The sequence below is a fragment of the Patagioenas fasciata genome, chromosome 23, assembly GCF_037038585.1.
Source record: "Patagioenas fasciata isolate bPatFas1 chromosome 23, bPatFas1.hap1, whole genome shotgun sequence".
Taxonomy (NCBI): Eukaryota; Metazoa; Chordata; class Aves; order Columbiformes; family Columbidae; genus Patagioenas; species Patagioenas fasciata.
Genome location: NC_092542.1, coordinates 7704773 through 7728659, shown reverse-complemented (window position 1 = coordinate 7728659; position 23887 = coordinate 7704773). Strand labels below are relative to the sequence as shown.

Sequence of the window (23887 nt, the reverse complement as noted above, 5' to 3'; positions counted from 1 at the left end):
CCCAAGCGGCCAAGGCGACTGAGACTGGACTGTTGCCCCCTTTTTGCTGTAAATCTTGGCCATCTCGTCTCCTCAAGGTTGCAGTTGGTGCTGTGAAACTTCTGATCTCGGCATTTGATGAAGTCCTGCTCTTTTTAGCACAATCGGTTACATACAGCTCTAAACTAGATATTAATCATGTGGCTTAGAATGTTAGCTTGTTAGTAGTGTAGTTGCTTAACCCTTAAAACGTTAGTTCCCTCTATCAATATAACGTGCTAACCAAGCTTCATAACTTTTTACACAGAACTTAACCACCTTTTTCCTTTTTCCAGGTTCAGAGTCCGTGCCTCATTTGGTTGTATCTGTGCACTCTGAACATCTCAGCACGGATCACAACCGCACTTCCCACAAGGCCCAAGTCTCAAGGGCTCTCCAGACCCCCTCTGCTGGCAGCACAGCCGCTTCCCGCACTAACAGCACCGCACTGCTGAGCGAGGGGAAACAGCTCAGGCGAGCAGGAGAGCTGCGTGTGAGGAAGAGATCTTTCTCTTTCTCTTTCATCTTTCTCTTGCTCCAAGTCTGCCGGGGGCAGCAGAGTCTGCCGGGGCAGCTAGAGCTGGGTTGTGGTTGGGCTCGATGATCTTAAGGGTCGCTTCCAACCAAGAAGATTCTCTGATTCTCTGAGAGACGTGGGCTACGCTCGGGGCTCTCGCCAGCTCCGTGCTCGCACCCTGTCCCGTACCGTCCTGTCGGACAGTGTGGGCTGGGCCCGCAGCGGCGCTGAGCACATGCGGGGCAGTGGGTGTCACCAAGTGACGTCACAAAGGGCCCCACTGTGACCCTGTGCCTGGGCAGGGAGGGTCAGGATGTCCCTTGGGAGGCACAGGCCAGCTCAGCCCTGGGCACCTGGCTGCTGAGTTTCCATCCCAGTTTCTAAAAGCTCCAGCACCCATTGCTCTGAGCAAAGTCTTGAACAGTCTGCTGCACCGCTCCATGTTCCCAGCAGCTGGTGCACGATGGGGGTGTCACAGACACACTCAATGCCACGCTCCTTGCTCCAGGTGCCTATGAGGATGTTGCAGAAAGGATCCCGTTGGCTGGCTCAGTTCTCTCTGGGCTGCCAGGGGTGGCAGATGCACTCGATCCCCAATCACCCCCAGCCAAACCAGAGCAGTTTGGTCCAGGCTCCAGAGGAGGGAAGGGGCTGAGCCGTAACCAGGCCAAGAACTCCTGCCAGGAGACCCACGGGGAAGCAGAAGAGCAGATGAGCGCTGGTGATTTGTGAGCGCATGAGTCTCAGACACACTTTTCTTACTGTGCGCAACGTGACTGCGAGCCTATCACTTCACTCCATAAATACGACAGCCTGGATGAGCCCACTGTGAGCTCTCCCTGCTAAATAAGTGAGCTGTGTGGCAATGGTTTTGCTACTCAGAGATAAGTTTAATATTAATCATTTACCTTAAGTAGATGCACACTAAATATAATCAATTCTTTTGGGACATAAGCTGATATGATTTTTAATATACTCTTTGCTTTTGTTACTTGGTAAGCTGGATTTGCTAAAATTTTAGGCTGCGAAGTTCTGCTCATATCTACCAAAAGCAACTCCAAACTACACTGATCACTTACAAGACAAGGCCCGTATTGCACTTCACCGAGAAGAAAGGAATTTGCGTCCAGGCAAAACAGCACCTGCAAGGCTATGGACAATAAACAACGTCTACAGCTCAACACAGCAAAGCCCACGTGGAATCAGAGAAGTTTGCCACTGGAGCTTTAAACAGGGACTCCAGGGCGAACGGTTATCAGGGAGAGAAGAATCCTGACCGTGTGCTCCCTGAACGGGTACAGGCACCTGCAGAGAAGGTCAGCAGCACTGGGCTTGGCGTATTTCCCCCATTCAGTGAACGATAGAGTGAACCTGCCACGGAATTCACAGTATCACAGTATCACAGTGTGTTTGGGATTGGAAGGGACCTCAAAAGCTCATCCAGTCCAATCCCCCTGCTGGAGCAGGAACGCCTAGGAGAGGTCGCACAGGAAGGTGTCCAGGCGGGTTTGAATGTCTGCAGGGAAGGAGACTCCACAACCTCCCTGGGCAGCCTGTTCCAGTGCTCTGTCACCCTCACTGAGAAGAAGTTCTTTCTCAAATTTAAGTGGAACCTCTTGTGTTCCAGCTTGATCCCATTGCCCCTTGTCCTATCATTGTTTGCCACTGAGAAGAGCCTGACTCCATCCTCGTGGCACTCACCCTTTATATATTTATAAACATTAATAAGGTCACCCCTCAGTCTCCTCTTCTCCAAACTAAAGAGCCCCAGCTCCCTCAGCCTTTCTTCATAAGGGAGATGCTCCACTCCCTTAATCATCTTTGTTGCCCTACGCTGGACCCTCTCCAGCAGTTCCCTGTCCTTCTTGAACTGAGGGGCCCAGAACTGGACACAATATTCCAGATGGGGTCTCACCAGGATGGAGTAGAGGGGAAGGAGGACCTCTCTCGATCTACTGACCACCCCCCTTGTAATACACCCAAGGATGCCATTGGCCTTCCTGGCCACAAGGGCCCAGTGCTGGCTCATGGTCATCCTGTTGTCCACCAGGACCCCCAGGTCCCTTTCCCCTACACTGCTCTCTAATAGGTCATTCCCCAACCTATACTGGAACCTGGGGTTGTTCCTGCCCAGGTGCAGGACTCTACACTTTCCCTTGTTAAATTTCATCAGGTTATCCCCCGCCCAACTCTCCAGCCTGTCCAGGTCCCGCTGGATAGCAGCACAGCCTTCTGGCGTGTCAGCCACTCCTCCCAGCTTGGTGTCATCAGCAAACTTGCTGATCGTACACTCAATTTCCTCGTCTAAATCATTAATGAATATATTGAACAATATTGGCCCCAGTACTGACCCCTGAGGCACTCCACTAGATACTGGCCTCCAACTGGACTCCGCACCATTGACCACCACTCTCTGGCTTCTCTCTTTAAGCCAGTTTGCAACCCACCTCACTACTCTATTGTCGAGACCACACCTCCTCAATTTAGCTGTGAGGATGCTGTGCAGACTGTGTCAAAGGCTTTACTGAAGTCAAGGTAGACCACATCCACCGCTCTGCCATCATCCATCCACCTTGGTACATTCTCATAAAAGGCTATGAGGTTGGTCAAGCATGACTTACCCTTGGTAAAGCCGTGCTGACTGCCCCTAATGACCCTCTTATCCCTGATGTGCCTTGAGATGACACCAAGGATAAGCTGTTCCATTACTTTCCCAGGGACAGAGGTGAGGCTGACCGGTCTATAATTACCCGGGTCCTCCTTCTTGCCCTTTTTGCAGACTGCAGTGACATTTGCTTTCCTCCAATCCTCGGGCACCTCTCCCGTTTCCCAAGACTTGGCAAAAATGATGGAGAGCGGTCCAGCAATGACTTCAGCCAGCTCCCTCAGCACCCGCGGATGCATCCCATCTGGGCCCATGGATTTATGGACGTCCAGACTATTTAATTGTTCCCTAACCCAGTCCTCATCGACTAAAGCAAACTCCTCCATTAACCTGGCTTCATCCGGGGTCTCAGGGGTACAGGGCTCCCCAGGACAGCCTCCAGCGGAGTAGACAGAGACAAAGAAGGCATTCAGCAATTCTGCCTTCTCTGTGTCTTCTGCCACCAGGGCACCCACCTCATTCATCAGTGGGCCTACATTGCCTCTGGTATTAGTTTTATCTGCTATGTATTTGAAAAAGTTCTTCTTGCTGTCCTTGACCCCTCTCGCCAGCTGTAATTCTAAGGAGGCCTTGGCTATCCTAGCTGCCTTCCTGCATCCTCTAACAGCAGCCTTATATTCCTCCCAAGTGGCCAGCCCCTGCTTCCATGACCTGTAAACTCGCCTCTTCTGCTTGAGCATACCCAACAGATCCCTACTCAACCACACAGGCCTTCTGGCTCCCTTCCTCGACTTCCTACGTGTGGGGATGCTCTGATCCTGAGCATGGAAGAAGCAATCTCTGAATGCAATCCAGCTCTCTTGGGCCCCTTTTCCTTCAAGCAGTCTTGCCCATGGGATTGCCCCCAGCAATTGCTTGAAAAGGCCGAAATTAGCCCTGCTAAAGTCCAGGGTTGCAATTCTACTTGCTATTCTGTTCCTGCCACACGAGATGCTGAACTCCACCATCTCATGGTCACTGCAACCCAGGCAGCCCTCAACCTTTACTGCTTCGACCAGATCCTCTTTGTTAGTGAGGATGAGATCCAGCAGTGCACCTCTCCTGGTCGGCTCCTCCACCATCTGCATGAGGAAGTTATCATCAATGCACTGGAGGAACCTCCTGGACTGTGGCTGGCTGGCTGAATGGTCCTTCCAGCCATTAATAAATACTGGCCATCATTAATAAATACTGATCGCCATTAATAAATACTGACCATCATTAATAAATACTGATCGTTATTAATAAATGCTGATCACCATTAATAAATATTGATCCTTATTCATAATGCTGATCATCATTAATAAATACTGGCCATCATTAATAAATACTGATCATCATTAAGAAATACCAATCGTTATTAATAAATACTGACCGTCATTAATACATACTGATCGCCATTAATAAATACTGACCATCACTAATAAATACTGATCGTTATTAATAAATGCTGATCACCATTAATAAATATCGATCCTTATTAATAATGCTGATTGTCATGAATAAATACTGACCATCATTAATAAATGCTGATTGTCCTTAATAAATACTGACCATCATTAATAACTACTGATCGTCATTAATAAATACTGACTGTTATTAATAATTACTGATCACCATTAATAAATACTGATCGTCCTTAATAAATACTGACCATCATTAATAAATACTGATCACCATTAATAAATACTGACTATCACTAATAAATACTGATCGTTATTAACAAATACTGATCACCATTAGTAAATATTGATCCTTATTAATAATGCTGATCATCATTAATAAATACTGACCATCATTAATAAATGCTGATTGTCCTTAATAAATACTGACCATCATTAATAAATACTGATCGTCATTAATAAATACTGACCATCATTAATAAATACTGATCGTCATTAATAAATACTGACCGTTATTAATAATTACTGATCACCACTAATAAATACTGATCATCATTAGTAAATACTGACCATCATTAGTAAATAGTGATCGTCATTAATAAATACTGACCGTTATTAATAATTACTGATCACCACTAATAAATACTGATCATCATTAATAAATACTGACCATCATTAATAAATACTGATCGTCATTAATAAATACTAGCCGTTATTAATAATTACTGATGACCATTAATAAATACTGATCATCATTAATAAATACTGACCATCATTAGTAAATACTGAGCTCAATGATCAGGTTGGGCTCCAGGTCAGGCTCCAGGCTCAGGTTGGGCTCCAGGTCAGGTTCCAGGCTCAGGTTGGGCTCCAGGTCGGGCTCCAGGCTCAGGTTGGGCTCCAGGCTCAGGTTGGGCTCCAGGTCAGGTTCAAGGCTCAGGCTGGGCTCCAGGTCAGGCTCCAGGCTCAGGCTGGGCTCCAGGTCGGGCTCCAGGCTCAGGTTGGGCTCCAGGCTCAGGTTGGGCTCCAGGTCAGGTTCAAGGCTCAGGTTGGTCTCCAGGTCAGGCTCCAGGCTCACATTGGGCTCCAGGTCAGGCTCCAGGCTCACGTTGGGCTCCAGGTCGGGCTCCAGGCTCAGGTCGGGCTCCAGGCTCAGGTCGGGCTCCAGGCTCAGGTTGGGCTCCAGGCTCAGGTTGGGCTCCAGGTCAGGTTCAAGGCTCAGGTTGGGCTCCAGGTCAGGCTCCAGGCTCACATTGGGCTCCAGGTCGGGCTCCAGGCTCAGGTTGGGCTCCAGGTCGGGCTCCAGGCTCAGGTTGGGCTCCAGGCTCAGACTGGGCTCCAGGCTCAGACTGGGCTCCAGGCTCAGGTCGGGCTCCAGGCTCAGACTGGGCTCCAGGCTCAGGTTGGGCTCCAGGCTCAGGTCCAGCGCTTCCCCGCAGAGCAGCCCGGGGCTCTGGGCAAAGCCACGCAGCTCGTCGCCCAAGGGAAACAGGTCCATGGTCACCGGGCTCCAAACACCCCGGAGCAAAAACCAGAGCGGCCCCAGGACACCCGGGCTCCCAAAGAGCCTGGAAAAGAGACACAAAGAGTTAAATTGGGGGGGAGTGAAGTGGCTGCTGATGCTGAGAAACCCCCGGGGGTTCGGGGCTGGGGGGAAAGGGGGGATCTGTATAAAAACTGCTCTGGGGAAAAGGGGGGAAGGGGTTGGGCTGCATGGGAATGGGAGGAGGGACGGGAAAACGGGAGAGGGAAACGGGGAAGAGGGAAAAGGGGGAAAAGGGAAAAGAGGGAAAAACGGGGGAAAGAGGGGAAAAGGGGGGAAAGAGGGGAAAAGGGTGGAAAGAGGGAAAAGGGGGGAAAGGGAAAAGAGGGAAAAACGGGGGAAAGAGGGGAAAAGGGGGGAAAGAGGGGAAAAGGGTGGAAAGAGGGAAAAGGGGGAAAAGTGAGGAAAGAGGGAAAAGGGGGAAAAAGGGGAGAAACAGGGATAAAGGGGGGAAGAGGGAAAGGGGGGAAAGAAGGGAAAAGAGGGAAGAGGGAAAAGGGGAGAAAAGGGGGGAAAGAGGAAAAAGAGGGAAAAAGGGGGGAAAAGGGAAAAAGGGGGAAGAGGGAAAAGAGGGAAAGAGGGGGAAAGAGGAAAAAGAGGGGAAAAAGGGGGCAAAGAGGGATAAAGGGGAAAGAGGGAAAAGGGGGGGAAAGAGGGAAAAGAGGGATAAAGGGGGAAAGAGCAAAAAGGGCGGAAAGAGGGAAAAAAGGGATAAAGGGGAAAAGAGGGAAAAAGGGCGGAAAGAGGGAAAAGAGGGATAAAAGGGGAAAGAGGGAAAAGGGGGGAAAGAGGGGAAAAGGGAGAAAAAGGGGGAAAAGAGGGGGAAGAGGGAAAAAGGGGGAAAAGGGGGAAAAAGGGGGGAAACAGGGATAAAGGGGGAAAGAGGGAAAAGAGGGAAAAGGGGGAGGAAAGAGGGAAAAAGTCTGTGGGGGGATTGATGGCGGATCCGCCCCAGCCCCGGGGTCTCTCCTGGAGGGGAGGGACGGGGGGGCTCCAGTGGGGGTGCTGAGGAGATGAGGGGACCCGAGGGGACGATGAGGGGACCCGAGGGACGCGAGGGGACCCGATGGGACACGAGGGGACATGAAGGGACACGAGGGGACATGAAGGGACACGAGGGACCCGAGGGGACGCAATCTCCTCACCCGGCGTTTCCCGCCACGGCGCTTCCCGCCCGCCGGCGCCGCGGCCACGCCCCCTCCCCGCCCGCCACGCCCCCTCGCCGGCGTCACGTGCCGGGGGTGTGTGGCGGGAAAAGGCGGGAGGGAGGAGAGGGAGGCGCCGCCGTTTTGGTGGAGGTTGTGAGGGGAGCTGGGGGTCGGCGGGAGGGGCATTGGGGGTCGGTGTGGGGCGAGGAATTGGGGTCGGTGTGAGGGGCATTGGGGGGTCGGGGGGGGACACTGGGGGTCGGTGTGAGGGGGGGCATTGGGTGTTGGTGTGAGGGGGGGATTTGGGGGGCAGTGTGGGGGTGGGGATTTGGGGTCGGTGTGTGAGGGGGAATTGGGGGGCGGTGTGGGGGAGGAACTGGGGTCTGTTGTGGGGGAGAAACGGGGGGTCGGTGTGAGCGGGACATTGGGGGTCAGTGTGGGGGGAATTGGGGGTCGGTGGGGGGGGCTTGGGGGCTCGGTGTGAGGGGGAATTGGGGGTCGGTGGGGGGGGAAGTTGGGGGTTGGTCTGGGGAGGATTTGATGGGTCAGTGTGGGAAGATTTGGGGGTCGATGTGAGGGGCATTGGGGGTCGATGTGAGGGGCATTAGGGGTTGGTGTGGGGGGCAGTAACTGGGGGTCGGTGTGTGGGGGGCGTTGGGGGTCGGTGCGAGGGGGAATTAGGGTCCAGTGGGGGGGATTGGGGGTCGATGATTGAGGGGGGAATTGGGGGGTCGGTGGGGAGGGGTCAGTGCAGGGGGGGCCTTGAGGGTCGGTGTGAGGGGGCATTGGGGGTCAGTGTGGGGAGGAACTGGGGGTCGGTGTGGGGGGGGGCATTGGGGATCAGTGTGGGGGGAATTGGGGATCAGTGTGGGGGGAATTGGGGGTCGGTGTGGGGGGGAATTGGGGTCTGGCGTGGGGGGGGCATTGGGGGTCAGTGTGGGGGGAATTGGGGCTCGGTCTGGGGAGGATTTGAGGGGTCAGTGTGGGGAGGATTTGGGGGTCGATGTGAGGGGCATTAGGGGTTGGTGTGGGGGGCAGGAACTGGGGGTCAGTGTGTGGGGGGCGTTGGGGGTCGGTGCGAGGGGGAATTAGGGTCCGGGGGGGGCATTGGGGGTCGGTGTTTGAGGGCGGAATTGGGGGGTCGGTGTGGGGGGGTCAGTGCAGGGGGGGCCTTGGGGGTCGGAGTGAGGGGGCATTGGGGGTCAGTGTGGGGAGGAATTGGGGTTTGGTGTGAGGGGGGGCATTGGGGGTCGGTGTGGGGGGAATTGGGGGTCGGTGTGGGGGAGAAGTTGGGGGTCAGTCTGGGGAGGATTTGAGGGGTCAGTGTGGGGAGGATTTGGGGGTCGATGTGAGGGGCATTAGGGGTTGGTGTGGGGGGCGTTGGGGGTCGGTGTGTGGGGGAATTAGGGTCCCGGGGGGGGATTGAGGGTCGGTGTTTGAGGGGGGAATTGGGGGGTTGGTGTGCGGGGGTGGCCTTGGGGGTCGGTGTGAGGGGGCATTGGGGGCGAGTGTGGGGAGGAACTGGGGGTCGGGGGGGGCATTGGGGGGGCCGGGGTGGGGGGGGAGCTGGGGGTCGGGGTGGGGGGTGGATTGGGGGTCGGGGTGAAGGGAATGGGGGGGGCATGAGGGGAACGGAGGCGCAGAAACAACTTTACAGCCTCCGGAGCCATGAACCTTCACACCCCGCAGGGCTCCAGAGCAGCTGCGTTCGTTTCGCCGTCGGGCGCAAGGGGAGCGATGGTTCCACCCCTCGTGCGCCGCTCCGAGCGGCAGGAGCTGCGTTTAAATACAGCGAGGTGCTCATGTCCCAACGACCCCGGAGCGCCCGCGCACATCCATAACCTTTCCCGCTCATCACTGCCGTGGTCTCCGCCTGGACCCCCCCGTTCGCCTGCGCGGCGCCACCTGGTGCTCTGGAGGAGGGCTCTTTGGATGAAGGCTCCTTCAGCTTCCTCAGGTTTGGCTCCTTGTGTTGAATGGACTGGGACCCAAGCTCCAGGTCGGTTGAACCCAGCCTGGCGCCCCCTTTTTGCTGTAAATCTCGGTTCTCTCGTCCCCTCAAGTTCACAGCTGGTGCCGTAAAACTCCTGATCCTGGCACTGCTGGGTTCTGGTTTCCGTACCATGAGTTCACCTAAAGCTCTGAACTGAGCACTCGTGTGGCTCAGCCTTAAAGTGTTGGCTCGTTAGTGGGCACCCAATTATGTTTTGTTAACCCTTAAAATGTTCGTGCCCTCTATCAGACCCAGGAGTTCGGGCGGGGATTCAGTTCAGGAGGGACCCAGGAGCACCCCTAAGGACCCAGTAGTTGTGGGGGGACCCAGGAGTTCGGGAGAGAGGACCCAGGAGTTCGGGAGTGTGGACCCAGGAGTTCGGGCGGGGATTCAGTTCAGAAGGGACCCAGGAGTGCCCCTAAGGACCCAGTAGTTGGGAAAGGGACCCAGGAGTTCGGGAGAGAGGACCCAGGAGTTCGGATGGGGATTCAGTTCAGGACGGACCCAGGAGTACCCCTAAGGACCCAGTAGTTTGGGGGGGACCCAGGAGTGCCCCAAGGGACCCAGGCGTCTGGGAAAGGGGACCCAGGCGTTCGGGTGGGGATTCAGTTCAGGAGGGACCCAGGAGTACCCCTAAGGACCCAGTAGCTGGGGAGGGACCCAGGAGTGCCCCAAGGTACCCAGGCATCTGGGAAAGGGGACCCAGGCGTCTGGGAAAGGGGACCCAGGCGTTTGGGTGGGGATTCAGTTCAGGAGGGACCCAGGAGTACCCCTAAGGACCCAGTAGCTGGGGAGGGACCCAGGAGTGCCCCAAGAGACCAGGAGTCCTGGAGAGGGGACCCAGGAGTTCGGGAGTGCGGACCCAGGAGTTTGGGCGGGGATTCAGTTCAGGAGGGACCCAGATTTTCAGGAATGGGGACCCAGGAGTCCTGGAGAGAGGACCCAGGCATCCGGGAAAGGGACCCGGGAGTTCAGGCGGGGATTCAGGTCAGGAGGGACCCAGGAGTTCCAGAAAGGGACCCAGGCGTTCAGGAAAGGGACCCAGGAGTTCGGGAAAGGGACCCAGGAGTTCGGGAAAGGGACCCAGGAGTTCGGGAAAGGGACCCAGGAGTTCGGGAGAGAGGACCCAGGAGTTCAGGTGGGGATTTAGTTCAGGAGGGACCCAGGAGTACCCCTAAGGACCCAGTAGTTGGGGAGGGACCCAGGAATTCGGGAAAGGGACCCAGGAGTCCTGGAGAGGGGACCCAGGAGTTTGGGAAAGGGGACCCAGGGGTACCCCTAAGGACCCAGTAGTTGGGGGGGGACCCAGGAGTGCCCCAAGGGACCCAGGAGTTCGGGAGAGAGGACCCAGGCGTCCGGGCGATCCCGCTGCGTGGCCACGCCTCCTCCTCATCACCCCGCCCCCCTCTCCTTGGCCCCGCCCCCTCCGCCCCTGCACCGCGCGGGCTTCGTCCCTCTCCTCCCCTCCCCGCCCCCCCTGTGCTCCGGGTGCCGAGTTCGAATCCCCCCGCAGCCGCCTCCTCCCCCCGCTCCCTCGGTGTGCGGGGCCTTGCGGGAGCGCTGCGTGCGGGGCAACGCGGGGCGGGAGCCCCCGGCGCCCCCGGGATGCGTGAGGGCGGCCGGCAGGGCCTGCGGCTGAGAGGAATCAACCTGACAAGAGGTTTTGTTCCATGGAACAGGACAGGATGGGTCTTCCCTGAATATCGCTGGATCTGTTACAGTTGGATTAATATTAGGATGGCAACCAGCCCTGTAGCCATAGAACTCTTGTAATCAGTAACCAAACTCTGTTCTTAAAGCTGACATAGATTTATGGTATATTCTTACAAGGCAGGTAACTGTAACCGAGCCTTATTCTTAAGGTGGACATAGATTTACGATATATTCTTTTAAAGTTGGTACCGTAGAAAATAACTGATAATTGTAGCATCTTTTAGATAGAAAGTTTGTGTTATTATAGGTGTGGAATATTCTAATGGTTGTCAGGGGTGTAATGAATATGTATGTGACTGACTTGTATAATAAGGTATGGTCTGAATCAGCTGTTGGAAGCTTTGGGTGCGAACCCCTGGTTTCCCAGCGCTGGAATAAAGCACCGCATGGAACTGTGCCCGTGGTTCTGTGTCCTGATTGCTGACATTAGCACAAATCACAACTGCATTTTTCACATCCTCCTCCTCCTCCTCCTCCTCCCGCTCCTGTCCGGGATGTGCAGCTGCAGCAGGCTCAGTGCCAGGGCCACAAGGTGCAGGGGCACCAAGAGCGGGGCCGCAGCCGAGCGGGTCCAGCAGAGCCTTGGGGAGGGCTGCCCTTGGAGCAGGGCCGGAGCTCCAGCCCTCTCCCTGCAGGCCTTTCCCTGCCCCCCCAGCGCTCACCCACTGCCCAGCGCAGCCTCACAGCCACCAAGGAAACACCCACAGCGTGAGACCCAGCGGTTTGCAGGGGGGGCTTTACTGATCGGGGCAAGAGCTGGTGCCAGCAGCCTGGCCGGCACTGGCGCTCGTCACGCCGGAGAAGGCTCTTGCTGGACGTCTCTCTCGTGAGCCTCAGCGCCTGAGACGGTCTCCTGGCACTGGCCGACGTGGAGCAGATCCGCTCTCCAGAGCTGCGGAGTTGAGTACAAAGCTCTGCAGTCTTGTATGCACAGAGGTGCAGAGCAACAAGTCTGGTCAGGACACCTGTGGTGGGATCTGCTGCTGTCTGGAGAGAGCAGGTCCAGGTCCCTGGGGTGCAGTCCCACCCTGCTGCTCTCCGTGCCCCCAGGGCTGTCAGGAAAACACCCTCTTTGCCCAGCTCTGGCCTGAAGCTGGCCCACAGCCCCTTTTTCAGAGGCGAGCCCTCCAAAAGGCAAACACTCAACTGGGAATGCTCTTTCCCCAGTTGTTTTTCACGGCCTGCGGTACCTGGGCCTCCCATTGCTCTGGCTCTTTTTTCCAGGCCTTTGGCGGTGCCACTGCTGCGCTTCTGCTCTATCTTGCTGCACAAGGACTCCCAGAGCTTGCGTGTTTCCTCCTCCGTGCACACGCGGGGCTGCACCTGCAGGACCACGGCAATGCAGCAGCAGGCAGTGCTGGTGTCCCTGGCAGGGGCTGGGGGGATTTCAGCGCCCCCCTCCCTCCTGCCCCTTCTTTTCAGCCTCTCCATCAGCCCTGCTTTGCTCACGGTCCCGACTGCAGAGCCTTTCTGCAACGACCCCTGAGCCAAGGGAGCGCGGGGCTGAAAGCAACCCGGCTGCTTGCTGTCCCAGACCAGCCTGGCCGCACCGTTGCGCCGTCGCCATTACAAACGCCACCACATCAACCTTGGGGACGTACCGGTCCTGCCCTCCTCTCCCCCGCCTTGGCAGGGGGTGCAGCCTGGGGTGCAGCTTCCCGCAGGTGTTGGCTGCTGCCTGCCTCTTTCCCCGACCGTTCCCAGCGCAGCACGGCCAGCTCGCTGCAGACACACAGCGGGAGGAGGTGGTGTGAGCACAGGAGCGCGCTCCAGCCGGGCTCCCAGCTGGGCGCCAGCCGCGGCCGCAGGAGCGGCTCTGCCGAGAGGCCGGTGCCAGGAGAAGCGGCTCTCTCCCGCGGGGCTGCGGGGAGCAGGAGGAAGGGACTGCGGGAGAGGAAGCGCTGCCCGTGTCCGGAGAGATTTACCACTGGAGCTTGTCCTGCAGATCCAGCTGCTCATCCCTCTCCCCTCTCCTCTTGCGGGCCACCTGCCCCAGGATGCAGGTCACCACCTCCCGCAGGGCCCGGTCTGTCCGTGGGGAAAGGCTCCTGCAACAGCAAGGACAAAGTCTCCCTGACTCTGCAGCTGGGACCGTCCTGCCTCTTCCCACACTCAGCCCCACAGCTATGTGGCCCCATTCTGCCCCACAGCCCCCTGGAGGCAGGAGGGGTTTCAAGCCCCTGCTCTGGCCCCTGCCGTGGGGTCTAACCCAGCCCGTTCCCGTGGCTGCAGAAATCCCCGGGCGCCCTGTGCAGCCCCGTGGCTCGGGGGTTGGCTCCCTGTACCCACCACCTCTGGCTCTCCCCCCACAGCCCCAGGGCTCGGCTGGAGCGGGCACACTCGTACCGCTTCGGGGGGACGCTGTTGTCCTCAGGGACTGTGGGGGGCTCTTCTCTGGCCTCTTCCCAGTCCTCCATAATGGTCCTGATCTCCAGCAGGTCACAGCTGGACTCGTCTGACTCCACGCTGCTCGGGGAGCTGTCTGAGGAGCACTCGGGGGAGCTGGATTCCTGCACAGGAGGAGACTCTCACACAACAGCCCCGCACCCGGAGGGTGCTGCTTCCCAGCACGCAGACCCCAGAACACTTCTGGATGGACCACAGGGGACAGGGAGAACCGGGAGAAGGAGCTCAGCAGGCCCTGGGGTGACCTCTGAGTGTCACCAGGGTTTCACTGCAACTCTGTGTCCCCCTTCTTGCTCAGGAAGGGCAGCATCACCCGCCCGGCTCTGCTGCAGCAACGCTGCTGTGACGGCTTGGGTGCCAGAGGTGCTTTGCGGTCTCAGCCGCCCCGTGGGAGAAAGTGCTCTTCTTCTGCAGGAATCCCAAGTACCTGGCTCCTCTGCATCTCCTCTGGGTTTTCTGCCTCTCCTTCCACACCGGGTGTCTCCTTTTCTGCCTCGGCCTTTGCTTTCATTGCTCCGGCTGACGGCCGTTTACTTTTTTCCCCTACCGCCGCCTCTTTTTTCTTCTTTTCCTCTCCTTCCAGGAATTTCTGGATATACTGTGGAAGCTTCTCCTCTTTCTTCTTCTCCCGTTTATTCTGGAGGCCGAATGAAATGCAATAGCAGGCAGCATCAGTCTGTCCTGCCACGGCTGAGCTGTTTCCCTCCCTTCCCTCCCTTCTCTTCTGCCTCGCTGTCCACGCTGGTTTGCTCCCAGGTTCCCGCAGGCTCCACCGAGGAGCCCGTCTGGGATGACCAGGGAGATCAGCCACCACCGGGCTACAAACCAGCCGGCAGCTGGCGAGCCCAGACCAGCCCTGCAGCCACCGGGCCGACAGAAACAGCCCCGCGTGAGGGCTCTGGGGGTGTTTCCAGGCTGCTGGAAGTGACAAGTATATTCTCAACTGACAGTGACCCGCCTCTCTCCAAGCAAACACCAAAGCAACCGGTCAGTGGTCCTGTGAACACCCAGTGAAGAATCTTGTGAGCGCTGGCGTGTGTGGAGCAACGCTGCTCTACAGTCCAGTAGGATGTGCTCCTGCAGCATCCGGTGTCGGGTACCTTTTCTCTCCTCTCAATGGCTCTGGCTATGAAGTCCACTTCTCTGGGGGCAACCAGAGGCGGTAGCTTTCCTTTCTCCTCCTTTTCCTTCAAGCAGCTCCTCTGGATGACCGGTAGCTGCCTGCAAAGACACAACAGGGCGTGTTGGCAGGAGCGCAGGAGGAGCTGGTTCTGCATCCTGTGCTTCCAGGTGGCGCACCTGCTTCTGCAGCAGAACGGGCTCTGCTCACAGCCTTGTGATCAAGTCCCCAGGCACAGAGAAGACCCCAAGCTGTCAGCCTCGGATGTGCCCAACAGCCCCCCTGCAACCCAGGATGCCCAGGTCTCGGCCCTCTCTTGCTGGAGCACCCAGAGGAACAGGGTCCTGTGCCCGGAGATAGCGCTACGCCCTGTACGGGCAGGTTGGGCGCTGGGGACACAGTGTCAAAGGGGGGAGGACACGACCCCACGGAAAAGCCATCCTGCCACTGAGCTCTCCGTAAGACAGGCGTCAGCGCAGAAGAGGCTCCTGGTTGCTCAGGGCAATCCTCTGCAGTAATTAACTGCAGAACTCTGTTCTCAGCAAACAGAAAGGCCAGGCTCATTTCAACCTGAAGGGAACGCCAAAATGACCTTCTGCTCCTGGAACGAGCCTTTGCACTTGGCTACTCAAGAGATCTGCACATCAGAAGGGAAGAAAGAAATGGTGGTGCCAGCAGAGTCTGCCAAGAAGCTGCAGACACTGCCATGAGCAAGAAACCGTGAGTCAGTGGGACGTGGGCAAAGCGCACGTGGGGTGTTTCCGGGAGAAACGTCTCGCTCCCACAGAGACCGGAGCAGGGGGCCACGCTCACCCGTTTGTGCGAGTGTCTCACCTGGCGCGAGGCTCACTCCCCTCGGCTTTCTGACCCTGCTCCGGCGTCACAGTCAGGGCAGGTAACCGATGTGGAGGAAGCCTGGCTCGACGGAGGAGGCGCTTCCCGGCAGCATCCTCTAGAAACGGGAAAGGAGACGGTTCTTCAGAACAGCATCTCGGTGTTGTTCTGGGAACCGGGTGCCACTCGTGTGCCAGTTCCAAGGAGAGTGACGTGCGGGTCTGCTCGGGGCTGTGGTAACACTGGGGAAGGTGGTCCTTTTCACCCCTTTGGGGGAAAGCCATGTTTCCTGGGAGGTCTTAGGCCTTTTCTGACACTGTTTTTTCATCCAACGCCCCATGCCCACAGTGCACCGTTATTCCCTGGGGAAGACTGTTTGCATGGCTTTCTCTCATCCGTGTGCTGAAATGGGGGGTTCCATGGCAGATACTGGTGCTGTCCAGGAGTCATTCTGGGGAGGGGAATCATTTATCTCAAGGGAACCCGGCTCTGGGGTTTCTGCATTGGTCCCGTGCACACAGATTTGCTGCTGGGGCAGGTTCACACCACAGGCCGTCACCTTTTCCCTTCACACATCCGTTCAGGTCTATCAGCGCTGGCACTTTGGGCACGGTCTCAAGTTGGTACCTGGCAGAGGAAGAAGGCAGCAGGCTGAAGAAAGGACACCACGTTGTTTCCCACCGCAGCCCAACCCGGAGGGACGCAGCAGAAGCTCCAGTGCCGGGAGAGGCCCCGTCAGCCTGTGCCCGCGTTTCTCCATCCTTCCCTGAGAATGGCCGTCCTCCCACAAAACCCCCTTGCTGCTGCTGGGGAAATGACTCTGCTCATCGCGCACATGGAGAGCAGAGTATTATCTAGTGCTCTGGTTTTCTAAGACGCCTTTGAATTCTGATCTTGCCCTCCGAGTTCCTCGTAGAGCCTTGCAGATTAACGTTTCCGGACCTAAGAGCAGTCTCTCCCAGAGAGGAAAGAAAAGGAGCAGGAGAAACGTAGCGGGAAATGTTGCCTAAATGCGTCTCTAGGCCCACAGCAGGACAGATGCAGAAGCTGTGCCACTGTCCCCCGTTCCTCCAAGTGAAGTCAAACGTACCATGGCAGGACGACAACACGTCCAGAAGAGGTCTGGGAAGCAGCGGTGTCATGGCGTGAGATGACCGAGTCCCTCATCTCCGGCATCTGCAACGAGGACAGAGGCGGATGACGGGAGGAGCGGACGCTGGGAAGGGCCGGCTGCTCGCTCCGCCTCAGCCCAGCGCCAGCAAAGAGCCAGAGCCGCCCAAGGGCTCTGGGCTCAGCAAGCCTTGCTCTGCCTGTGCCTCTGCTCCCGGCCCCCAGAGTGGGGCACGCAGCGCTCCCCGCCATCAACGCCGGCCTTTTCTCGCAAAGGGCAGCTCCTCTGGGGGTGGCTCTTGCAAAGCCGGGCAATTGCACGCCAGGGAGGTGCTCTGCAGAGAGCCTGCTGTGCTCTAGAGCTCCAGGAGCCCAGGGGCTGAACGAGGCATGGCCGGCCAGGGGAAAGCAGCCCCCAGAAAGCATTTCAGAAGCAGCAGGAGTGGCGCTGGGAAAGTGAAAATCCTACCTCGAGAAGAGCTTGCAGCATCTTGCCAGAGCCATTCAGCCTTTCCAGAAAGTCTAAGTAAAATCTCATTCTCACGTCTTTTCCCTGGACAATCAGCATGCCCACGTCCCTCCAGATGATGGCAACGTTCTGCCCGTTCTCTACGCAGGCATGGAAAAGGTGCGTGGTCCTTTCCATGTAGAGCTGCACGGTGCCCTCAGAGACAGCGTTCTCTGAGGCTATCTGAGCATACGGCAGTTGCTCGAAATCTTGGTGGCCTGAAAGACGAGAGAAGAGGAACACATGAGCTTGCAGACCTGCTGGGCAGGCTACAATCAAAGGTCTGCAGCCTCCAGGCCCTCGGGCAACACTTTGGTACTGGGCTGTCTGGCTGGGCCAGCGCCTCTGAGGAGACGCTCGGCTTGTCCCTTCCTCTTAAAGCGGACAGCGAGGTGCGGAGCAGACAGCGGTGGCTTCTCTGATACAGAAAGGGAAACAAAGAGTCTTAGGCACTTGGTGGGAAGAAGAGTGACTGCGGGACAAAGTGGGGAGATAGGCGCCAGGTCCCAGGGCAGCTGGAGGGTGCCAGCCCACACTCGGTGCTGTCTTTGTCTTTAGAGAGAAACGCACCCCAAACACAGCCCCAAGCTCCTGGTGCTCCCCGGGGTCCCACAACAGCTGCCCCAAAGGCAGCAGTGACCAGAAGGCGCAGGTGTCCCGCCAGTGGCTTTTGGAAGGAACCGTCTTTCCCCCCTGGGTTTCCCCTGCTTTTCCCCCGTGCAAGGAGGCTGAGGGAGCTGGAAGAGCCCCGGCATTTGCCTGGACGAGGTCTAGAGCAGCGGAAAGGGGGAGCAAGAGTTGAAACATCATGGAACCGGAAGACACCACACCAAGGAAGCTGTGAGGGACCCTGTTGTTGAAGCAGGACAAAGAGAGTGCGCTCTTAGCTGCATTGTCCTCTGGTGATTCTTTAAAACAAACAGCTGGGCAGGGTCCTTCCACAGCCGGCTGGCTTTGTCGAGTGGAGCTCTTGGCAGGGCCGCGGTGGGTGGTTGGTGCTCCCCTCAGTCACCTCTGGAGAGCACAGCACCCCTCCCACCCTGCTCAAGGCCAGCGCCGCTTTCACGCTGCTCACCAGGGAAGTCTGTGCAAGCACAGCGGAGCTCACGGTCCTGCGCAACAGCCTTTTCAGGTTGGAACACGGGTCTCTCCACGATCACCAGATCCTGGTCGCTGAGGGCTACTCGCTTCGTGACAACCGCAAAAGTCCCGATTCCGGGAACGCGGACAGCCTGGAACAGAGGAGATGGCAGATGGGAAGAAGCCTTGGAGGGGCAGACGGGTGACTTGTCAGAGGAGGCTGATGGTGCTTAGTGCCCTGCCCTGGCCTGAGGTACAAAGGAGCAAGATGGGCTCCTTGGGAGAACACAAACAGGGGCTGCGCTTTTCCCTCGCACCCCCCTTCAGCTACGAAGAACCAAATAGGTGAGGGAAAGCTGACAAACACCCTCTGGCTCAATCAGGTAGAAGGCAGGGGGTTCCCACGCTTGGAATAAATCCAGATGTGTCCCGGGCTTCCAGGTTTTCACATGCAACTCTGACGGGGGGACCTTCTTGTACATCTGAATGGACAGAGAAGGTGTCCATGTCACTGTGTGCATTGCAGTGTTGTGCTGGGGCGTTGCTCCTGCTTTCAACGAGGGGAAGAACAGCTGCACCCGATGGCAAAGGGCTGTCAGGACTTGATCAGCGTTCATCAGGGTGTGAGGGGAGAAGGAGGTGAGGCCCACCTGGTGGAGAGCCAGCTGCAGGCTGAGGTGATACGATGTGCTGGCCCAAATCTTAGCGAACTCTGGAAGAACAAGGGAAAGACCCGTCATGCTCTGAGGCAGCAAGCTCAAGACCATTCGGCCCACTCCTGTCCAAGGAGCGATGCATCTTTCACTCAGGCATTTCAGGTGGTCTCTCTCCAGCCCGGCAAGAACCAAGGGACACCTCCTGCTGCCTCCAAGGGGCTCCTTTCCTTGCGGGTGCAGCTCTCCAGGGTGTGACCCACTCCCACGGGAAGCCGGCAGTGCTCTGCCCTGCCCGCGGGGGCACGGGGCTGCGCTCCACGCGGCTCTCGGAGGCTCAGGGCAGGCCCTGGTGTCTCCCCAGCAGGGGCCAGTTTTGCCGGGTCACATCTCTGAACACACAGAGCCCACGTGGCCCACGAGCACCTTCAGCTCTTCCATTCAGACGTGAGCTCAGCGTGGGCAATGCCCAGCGCCAGGCAAGGGCAGCCCCTTGGGGTCAGGGGCTTCTGCCTGGGCTGCCCCAGGAAGGCAGGGGCCACGTCAGGGAGGGAACCAGGAGCCCTGGCTGCCACATCAGCCCCTCAGCCCTTTGGGATGGTCAAGCAGGTCCCTCCTTGCACTCACCACTCCTGAGCAACCACCCCCCACAGTCCTCGGGTTTCCATGCCTGATTTCAGAGATGTCCTTGACCCAGACACACATGTGAAATTGGGCCTGAAAGCCTTACCGTAACGCTCCAGCTTCTCAATAGTTGGGCTCAGGTGAGGCTGCAAGAAGAGCTGTCTTGCCATCTTAGTTCCACTCCTGCTTCAAGTCAACAACTGCAGAGAGTGGCTGGACAATGGCTTTACTGCTTCTCCTTGTCCTCGTCCTTCTCCTCCTCCTTCTTCTCCTGATCCTTCTTCTCCTTCTCCTCCTCCTCCTCCTCCTTCTTTTTCTCTCTTCCTCCTCCTCCTTCTCCTTCTCCACCCTTCACCTCCTTGGTGCTGTCCTGCTCCCTCTCTCCGCCTTCTCCTCCTCACTGCAGAGCAGCTACTCCAGAGCAGAGCGGTGCGAGAGCAGCTCTCAGCACTTGGAGTCCACTCGGCCTCACCGGGTGAGTGGGGCAGACGCTGGTCACGACAGGGACAGGGGGGCTGTCACCACTGTGACGTGTGGCTGTCCCACTGTGACCCCGGACCGTGTCACAGAGGGGCTGCACACACCCTCCCCCCAGGCCCTGCCAGGGGCTCTGCAGTGGGCAGGGGCTTCCGGGAGCTGCCCCCACCCCACTGTCTCCTGAGCGGGAGGGGTTTCCCCAGGCCACCCCTGCCATGTCCCCACATGGGGACACCGGGCTGCAAGCGCCGATGGGCTTCCTTCCACCCTTCCCCGCTTCTTCCTGCCCCTCTCACCCAACGTGTCTGCAGCGGGGAGCGCGGCTGCCCTGCCTGGCGCAGCTTGGGCAGGCGATGGCTGCTCACACCGGCTTTGGAGCCGGCTGCACCCCTCTCCCACCGGCCCCGGCAGCACCGGACCTGCTCCCACACGGGTCCCGCTGCAGCTCCCGCTGCTCACGGTTCCCAGTGCCATGGAGAGGACTGCTCTGATTTGCTGAAGGTGCTGAGGGGGGTGCCGTTGCCAAACTCGGGGAGGGGGTTCAGGCTGCCGAACCAAACAGGGTGGTGATGGATGGCCGCTGCTCCCTTGGTGTTCCCAGGAGAGAGGCCTGGTCCATGCAGCAGCACTCGCGGTGCCCTAGGGCTCATTAACGCTCCGTGCCACAGGTCGCCCGGCTCCAGGCCGCCCGCCTGGTCCCACGGGCCGTCGAAGGGCTCAGGGTCGATAACTCTTGCGGGAATGGCAGGGTGTGCGGTTCCAGCTAAAGGGCCTTGGACAGATTACACAGAAGTGTTTTCTATGGGTGTAAGACGTGATGGCCCAGACCGGTGAGAACGATATCTCGGGTCAGAAAACCACCCCCGTGTGTGCGATGTGTGAATGCTGGGCCTGGGCGTGTGAACGAGTGGGTCGGAATGCCGCCCACAAGATACGCATGGGAACGTGACTGAAACCAGTCACAATAGGAGTGTGGTGTGTTTAGAATAACAATTATTGAACAAAGTCATTTGTCTAACCTCTTAGCCCAAGCTCATCCCTGTAAATCTATAAATGGAGAACCGTTAATAAAAGAGAGCTCAGCTCTGCCCGGCTCTGCTCTTGCTGCCAACAAGAACCCTGTGCCTGTGCGCCCCGTCTGCGTCTGTGTGAATCGTTCCTCATCGCCACAACGCTGACAATCCTTTTCTCAGAACCCTCCGGGTCCCCAGCACCCTCCTGTCTCGTCCTCCCTAACAATGATTCAGTCCCCATTCCTCCCCGTCTGCACAAAAACGTGGTTTGCAGGTCACCAAGCTGGGGACCCATCCCTGGGGCCGCACAGGCAGTGCCCCGGCCTTTCTGCCTTGTGGACCTGTGGATTTTCTTGAAGAATTCCTTGCCAGATTCAGGCAAGCGTATATCCGTAAGATAATTTCTCTCTAAACACGTGGGTGTATTTTTCCTGGGGTTAGGGACTGTAATAGACTTAACGATATATTTGTTGATCAAACCGGTCTAAATGGATATGTTATCAGTGGTTGTGAAACCTGAGCGTGTGATATTAGTATATGCTGCCATTAAACAATGCAACCTGTATGTAGTCTTTGTAAAAAACTTGTTCCACAGATACGTGTAAAAGCCTAATTTAGCGTACCCTGCAGAACATTCAGGAAGAGACTGACAGAGAGAAGGGCCCAGTTGCATCCTTGTGTGAACGGGATAAGGGGGCCTTCAGCACAAAGCGGGAGGAAAACCAGCTCAAGGCCTTGGAGCCCTGGCCAAACCCAGCGTGCTAGGCCAAAGATAAGAAATGCACAAAAGAACAGACCGCAGCCTTCATCCAAAAGACCCCCGCCCGTGACCACCCGCAGACACTGCGCAGGCGCAACAGGAAGGAGCCAGAGCTGAAGACTATAGATATAATTCCTTGGAACTCATTTTAATAAGAACGGCCTTTTCGAGGAAAAGTTATGAATGTGTATAGGCGTTCCTGGAATAACCATGAATACGTAATCCTTTGCCACATGTAACCAAGCTGGCCGCTCCTGGAAAGGCGCCGTGGTGCAGCGCAGGCTCCCCGGCCGCCCAGCGCTCTTTTGCCCGCTTGCTGCAATAAATTCTAAGCAATTTATTCCGACGAGTGCGTGCTGTTTATCGTGATCGTCTGTAACACCATGCACATTTGCACGCGTACTTTCCGTGCTTAACACAAGCACGTGTATCAATTATTTCCTCGCACAATCGCGGGTGTATTTTCCTCCCCTGCTTCCGCACAAGCACGTGTAACTTTCCGTGCACATCTGCACGTGTATTAACCCTCGCAGGATTGCGAGTGTATTGTAAATTTACCCTCGCAGAATCGCGAGTGTGCACTTTCCGTACTCACTACAGCACGTGTATCTCTTCAAAATAACCCCACACCGTGTTCAGGCAAGTGCGGACTCCTCCCGGACTCAGGGACGGCTCCGGCACTGTTTTGGTGAAGCCACGTGCATGCACTCTGTGCACCGCCTGTCGTATTGGTTGCTGCCCCTTCATCATTTTCCTCAACTGGTATCCGAACCTGTATTCGAGTCACTTTTGGATGCTAAAACCCTGTTTCTCACCGGTTTAACAGAAGTTGTTTTGGACCCTGTTGTCCCTTAAACGAACCTGGGGTGCCTCCGGGACACCCCCCTTTCCATATTGATCCCCAGGAATGAGTCCCCCCTCAGTCTCCTCTTCTCCAGCTCCAGAGCCCCAGCTCCCTCAGCCTTTCCTCACACGGGAGATGCTCCACTCCCTCCAGCATCTTGGTGGCTGCGCTGGGCTCTCTCCAGCAGTTCCCTGTCCTTCTGGAGCTGAGGGAGAACTGGACACAACATTCCAGGGGTGGTCTCCCCAGGGCAGAGCAGGGGGGCAGGAGAACCTCTCTCATCATCTTGCACAATAACGCCCCCAAACTGAGCAGTTTTGCCAAAAAGAAATTGCAAATCTTCCAAACTCTCACAAATAAATTTGTAATTTAACCAAAAAATGCGCAAATCTTGCCTCAAAATACTAATTTCCCCCCAATTGCAAATCTTGCCCCAAAACCTTGCAATTTTGCGCCAAAATCTACAAATCTTGACAAGAAAATCCGTAATTTTGCCCAAACTTGGCAAATCTTGCAAAAAAATTTATAACCTTTTTGGGGGAAACACTCATTTTTTGATCCATTTTTTTGGGGGAAACACATTTTTTTATTAGAAACAAGTGCATATTTTGGGGAAAACCCCAATTTTAGGGCCATATTTGGGGAGAAACACCCATCTTTGGACCCATTTTCGGGGTGCACACAGTTTTGGGTGCACTCATTTTTTTGGGGGGGGAAAAACAACTTTTGGGCCCACATTTTGTGGGTAAACACCATTTTTTGGACACATTTTTGGAATGAAACACCCATTTTCAGTCCCATTTTTCGTGGGGTAGTACCCATTCTGGAGGGAACAAGACCCATTGTTTTGGGAAAAAACCAATACTTCCAATACTTGAGGTCCATTTTTGGGGGAAAACGCTCAGTTTTGCGGGGAACCCATTTTTATGGGGAAAAAGCATTTTTGGGGCCCATTTTTTGGGCAAAGTACACAATTTGGGGGTGTCCTGGTTTTGTCACAAACCAGACCGGGTCTCTTTCAGTGATTTTCTCTCAGCTAAGCTCTTCTCGGTCGCTGTACCTTTCTGGGTCAGCCTGCCTATTTTTCCCAGGATGCCCGTGGCGCCGAACTGGAACTCGCCTCCAACCCTCGTCATCTTTTCGGTCCCCTAGCGGTGCCCGACAGCGACAGGGCAGGGGCTGTCTCAGGTCCTCCCCCTCTGCCCAACAGGGCAGGGCTCCATTGCCTTTGGGGGTGTCCCCTGGAGCCTCTCCGAGCGGCGCCAGCAGCTCCGCGCTCAGCACCAGCGGGTGCGGCTCCTCCTGAGGGGATGGGGGATGAGGGGGCGGGGCCACCGGCCGGCGGCGCGCGAGGCTGAGGCGGCGAGCTGCGATTGGCCGGGCGGGCCGCAGCGGCCGTTCCCGCCTGAGCCTTGGGGCGGAGCCAGAGCGGGAGTGCGGGGGGCGGCCGGGCCAGGAGCCGCCCGCAGAGCGCCCGGA

The 23887-nt window shown here is 56.8% G+C and overlaps 1 protein-coding gene across 1 annotated transcript; it reads right to left on the bottom strand.

Annotated features, from left to right (window-relative positions):
- Positions 1-12368: 12368 nt before the first annotated feature.
- On the bottom strand, positions 12369-15623 carry LOC139825529 (uncharacterized). Its single transcript, XM_071798620.1, has 5 exons — positions 15340-15623; positions 14486-14606; positions 13813-14022; positions 13326-13489; positions 12369-13027 (listed from the first exon to the last, which is right to left on the bottom strand). The coding sequence occupies exons 1-5, from the start codon at positions 15621-15623 to the stop codon at positions 12901-12903; spliced, it is 906 nt and encodes a 301-aa protein (XP_071654721.1). The 3' UTR covers positions 12369-12900.
- Positions 15624-23887: the final 8264 nt, after the last annotated feature.

Bases quoted from the DNA above. Each gene is read 5' to 3' on its own strand.
- LOC139825529 (XM_071798620.1), bottom strand. From the start codon at position 15,623: ATGGCTTTCCCCCAAAGGGGTGAAAAGGACCACCTTCCCCAGTGTTAC. The intron at 14,607-15,339 runs GTGAGACACTCG...GTGTCTTTGCAG, and splicing joins GGGAGTGAGCCTCGCGCCAG to GCAGCTACCGGTCATCCAGA. The intron at 14,023-14,485 runs GTACCCGACACC...TTCGGCCTCCAG, and splicing joins CCATTGAGAGGAGAGAAAAG to AATAAACGGGAGAAGAAGAA.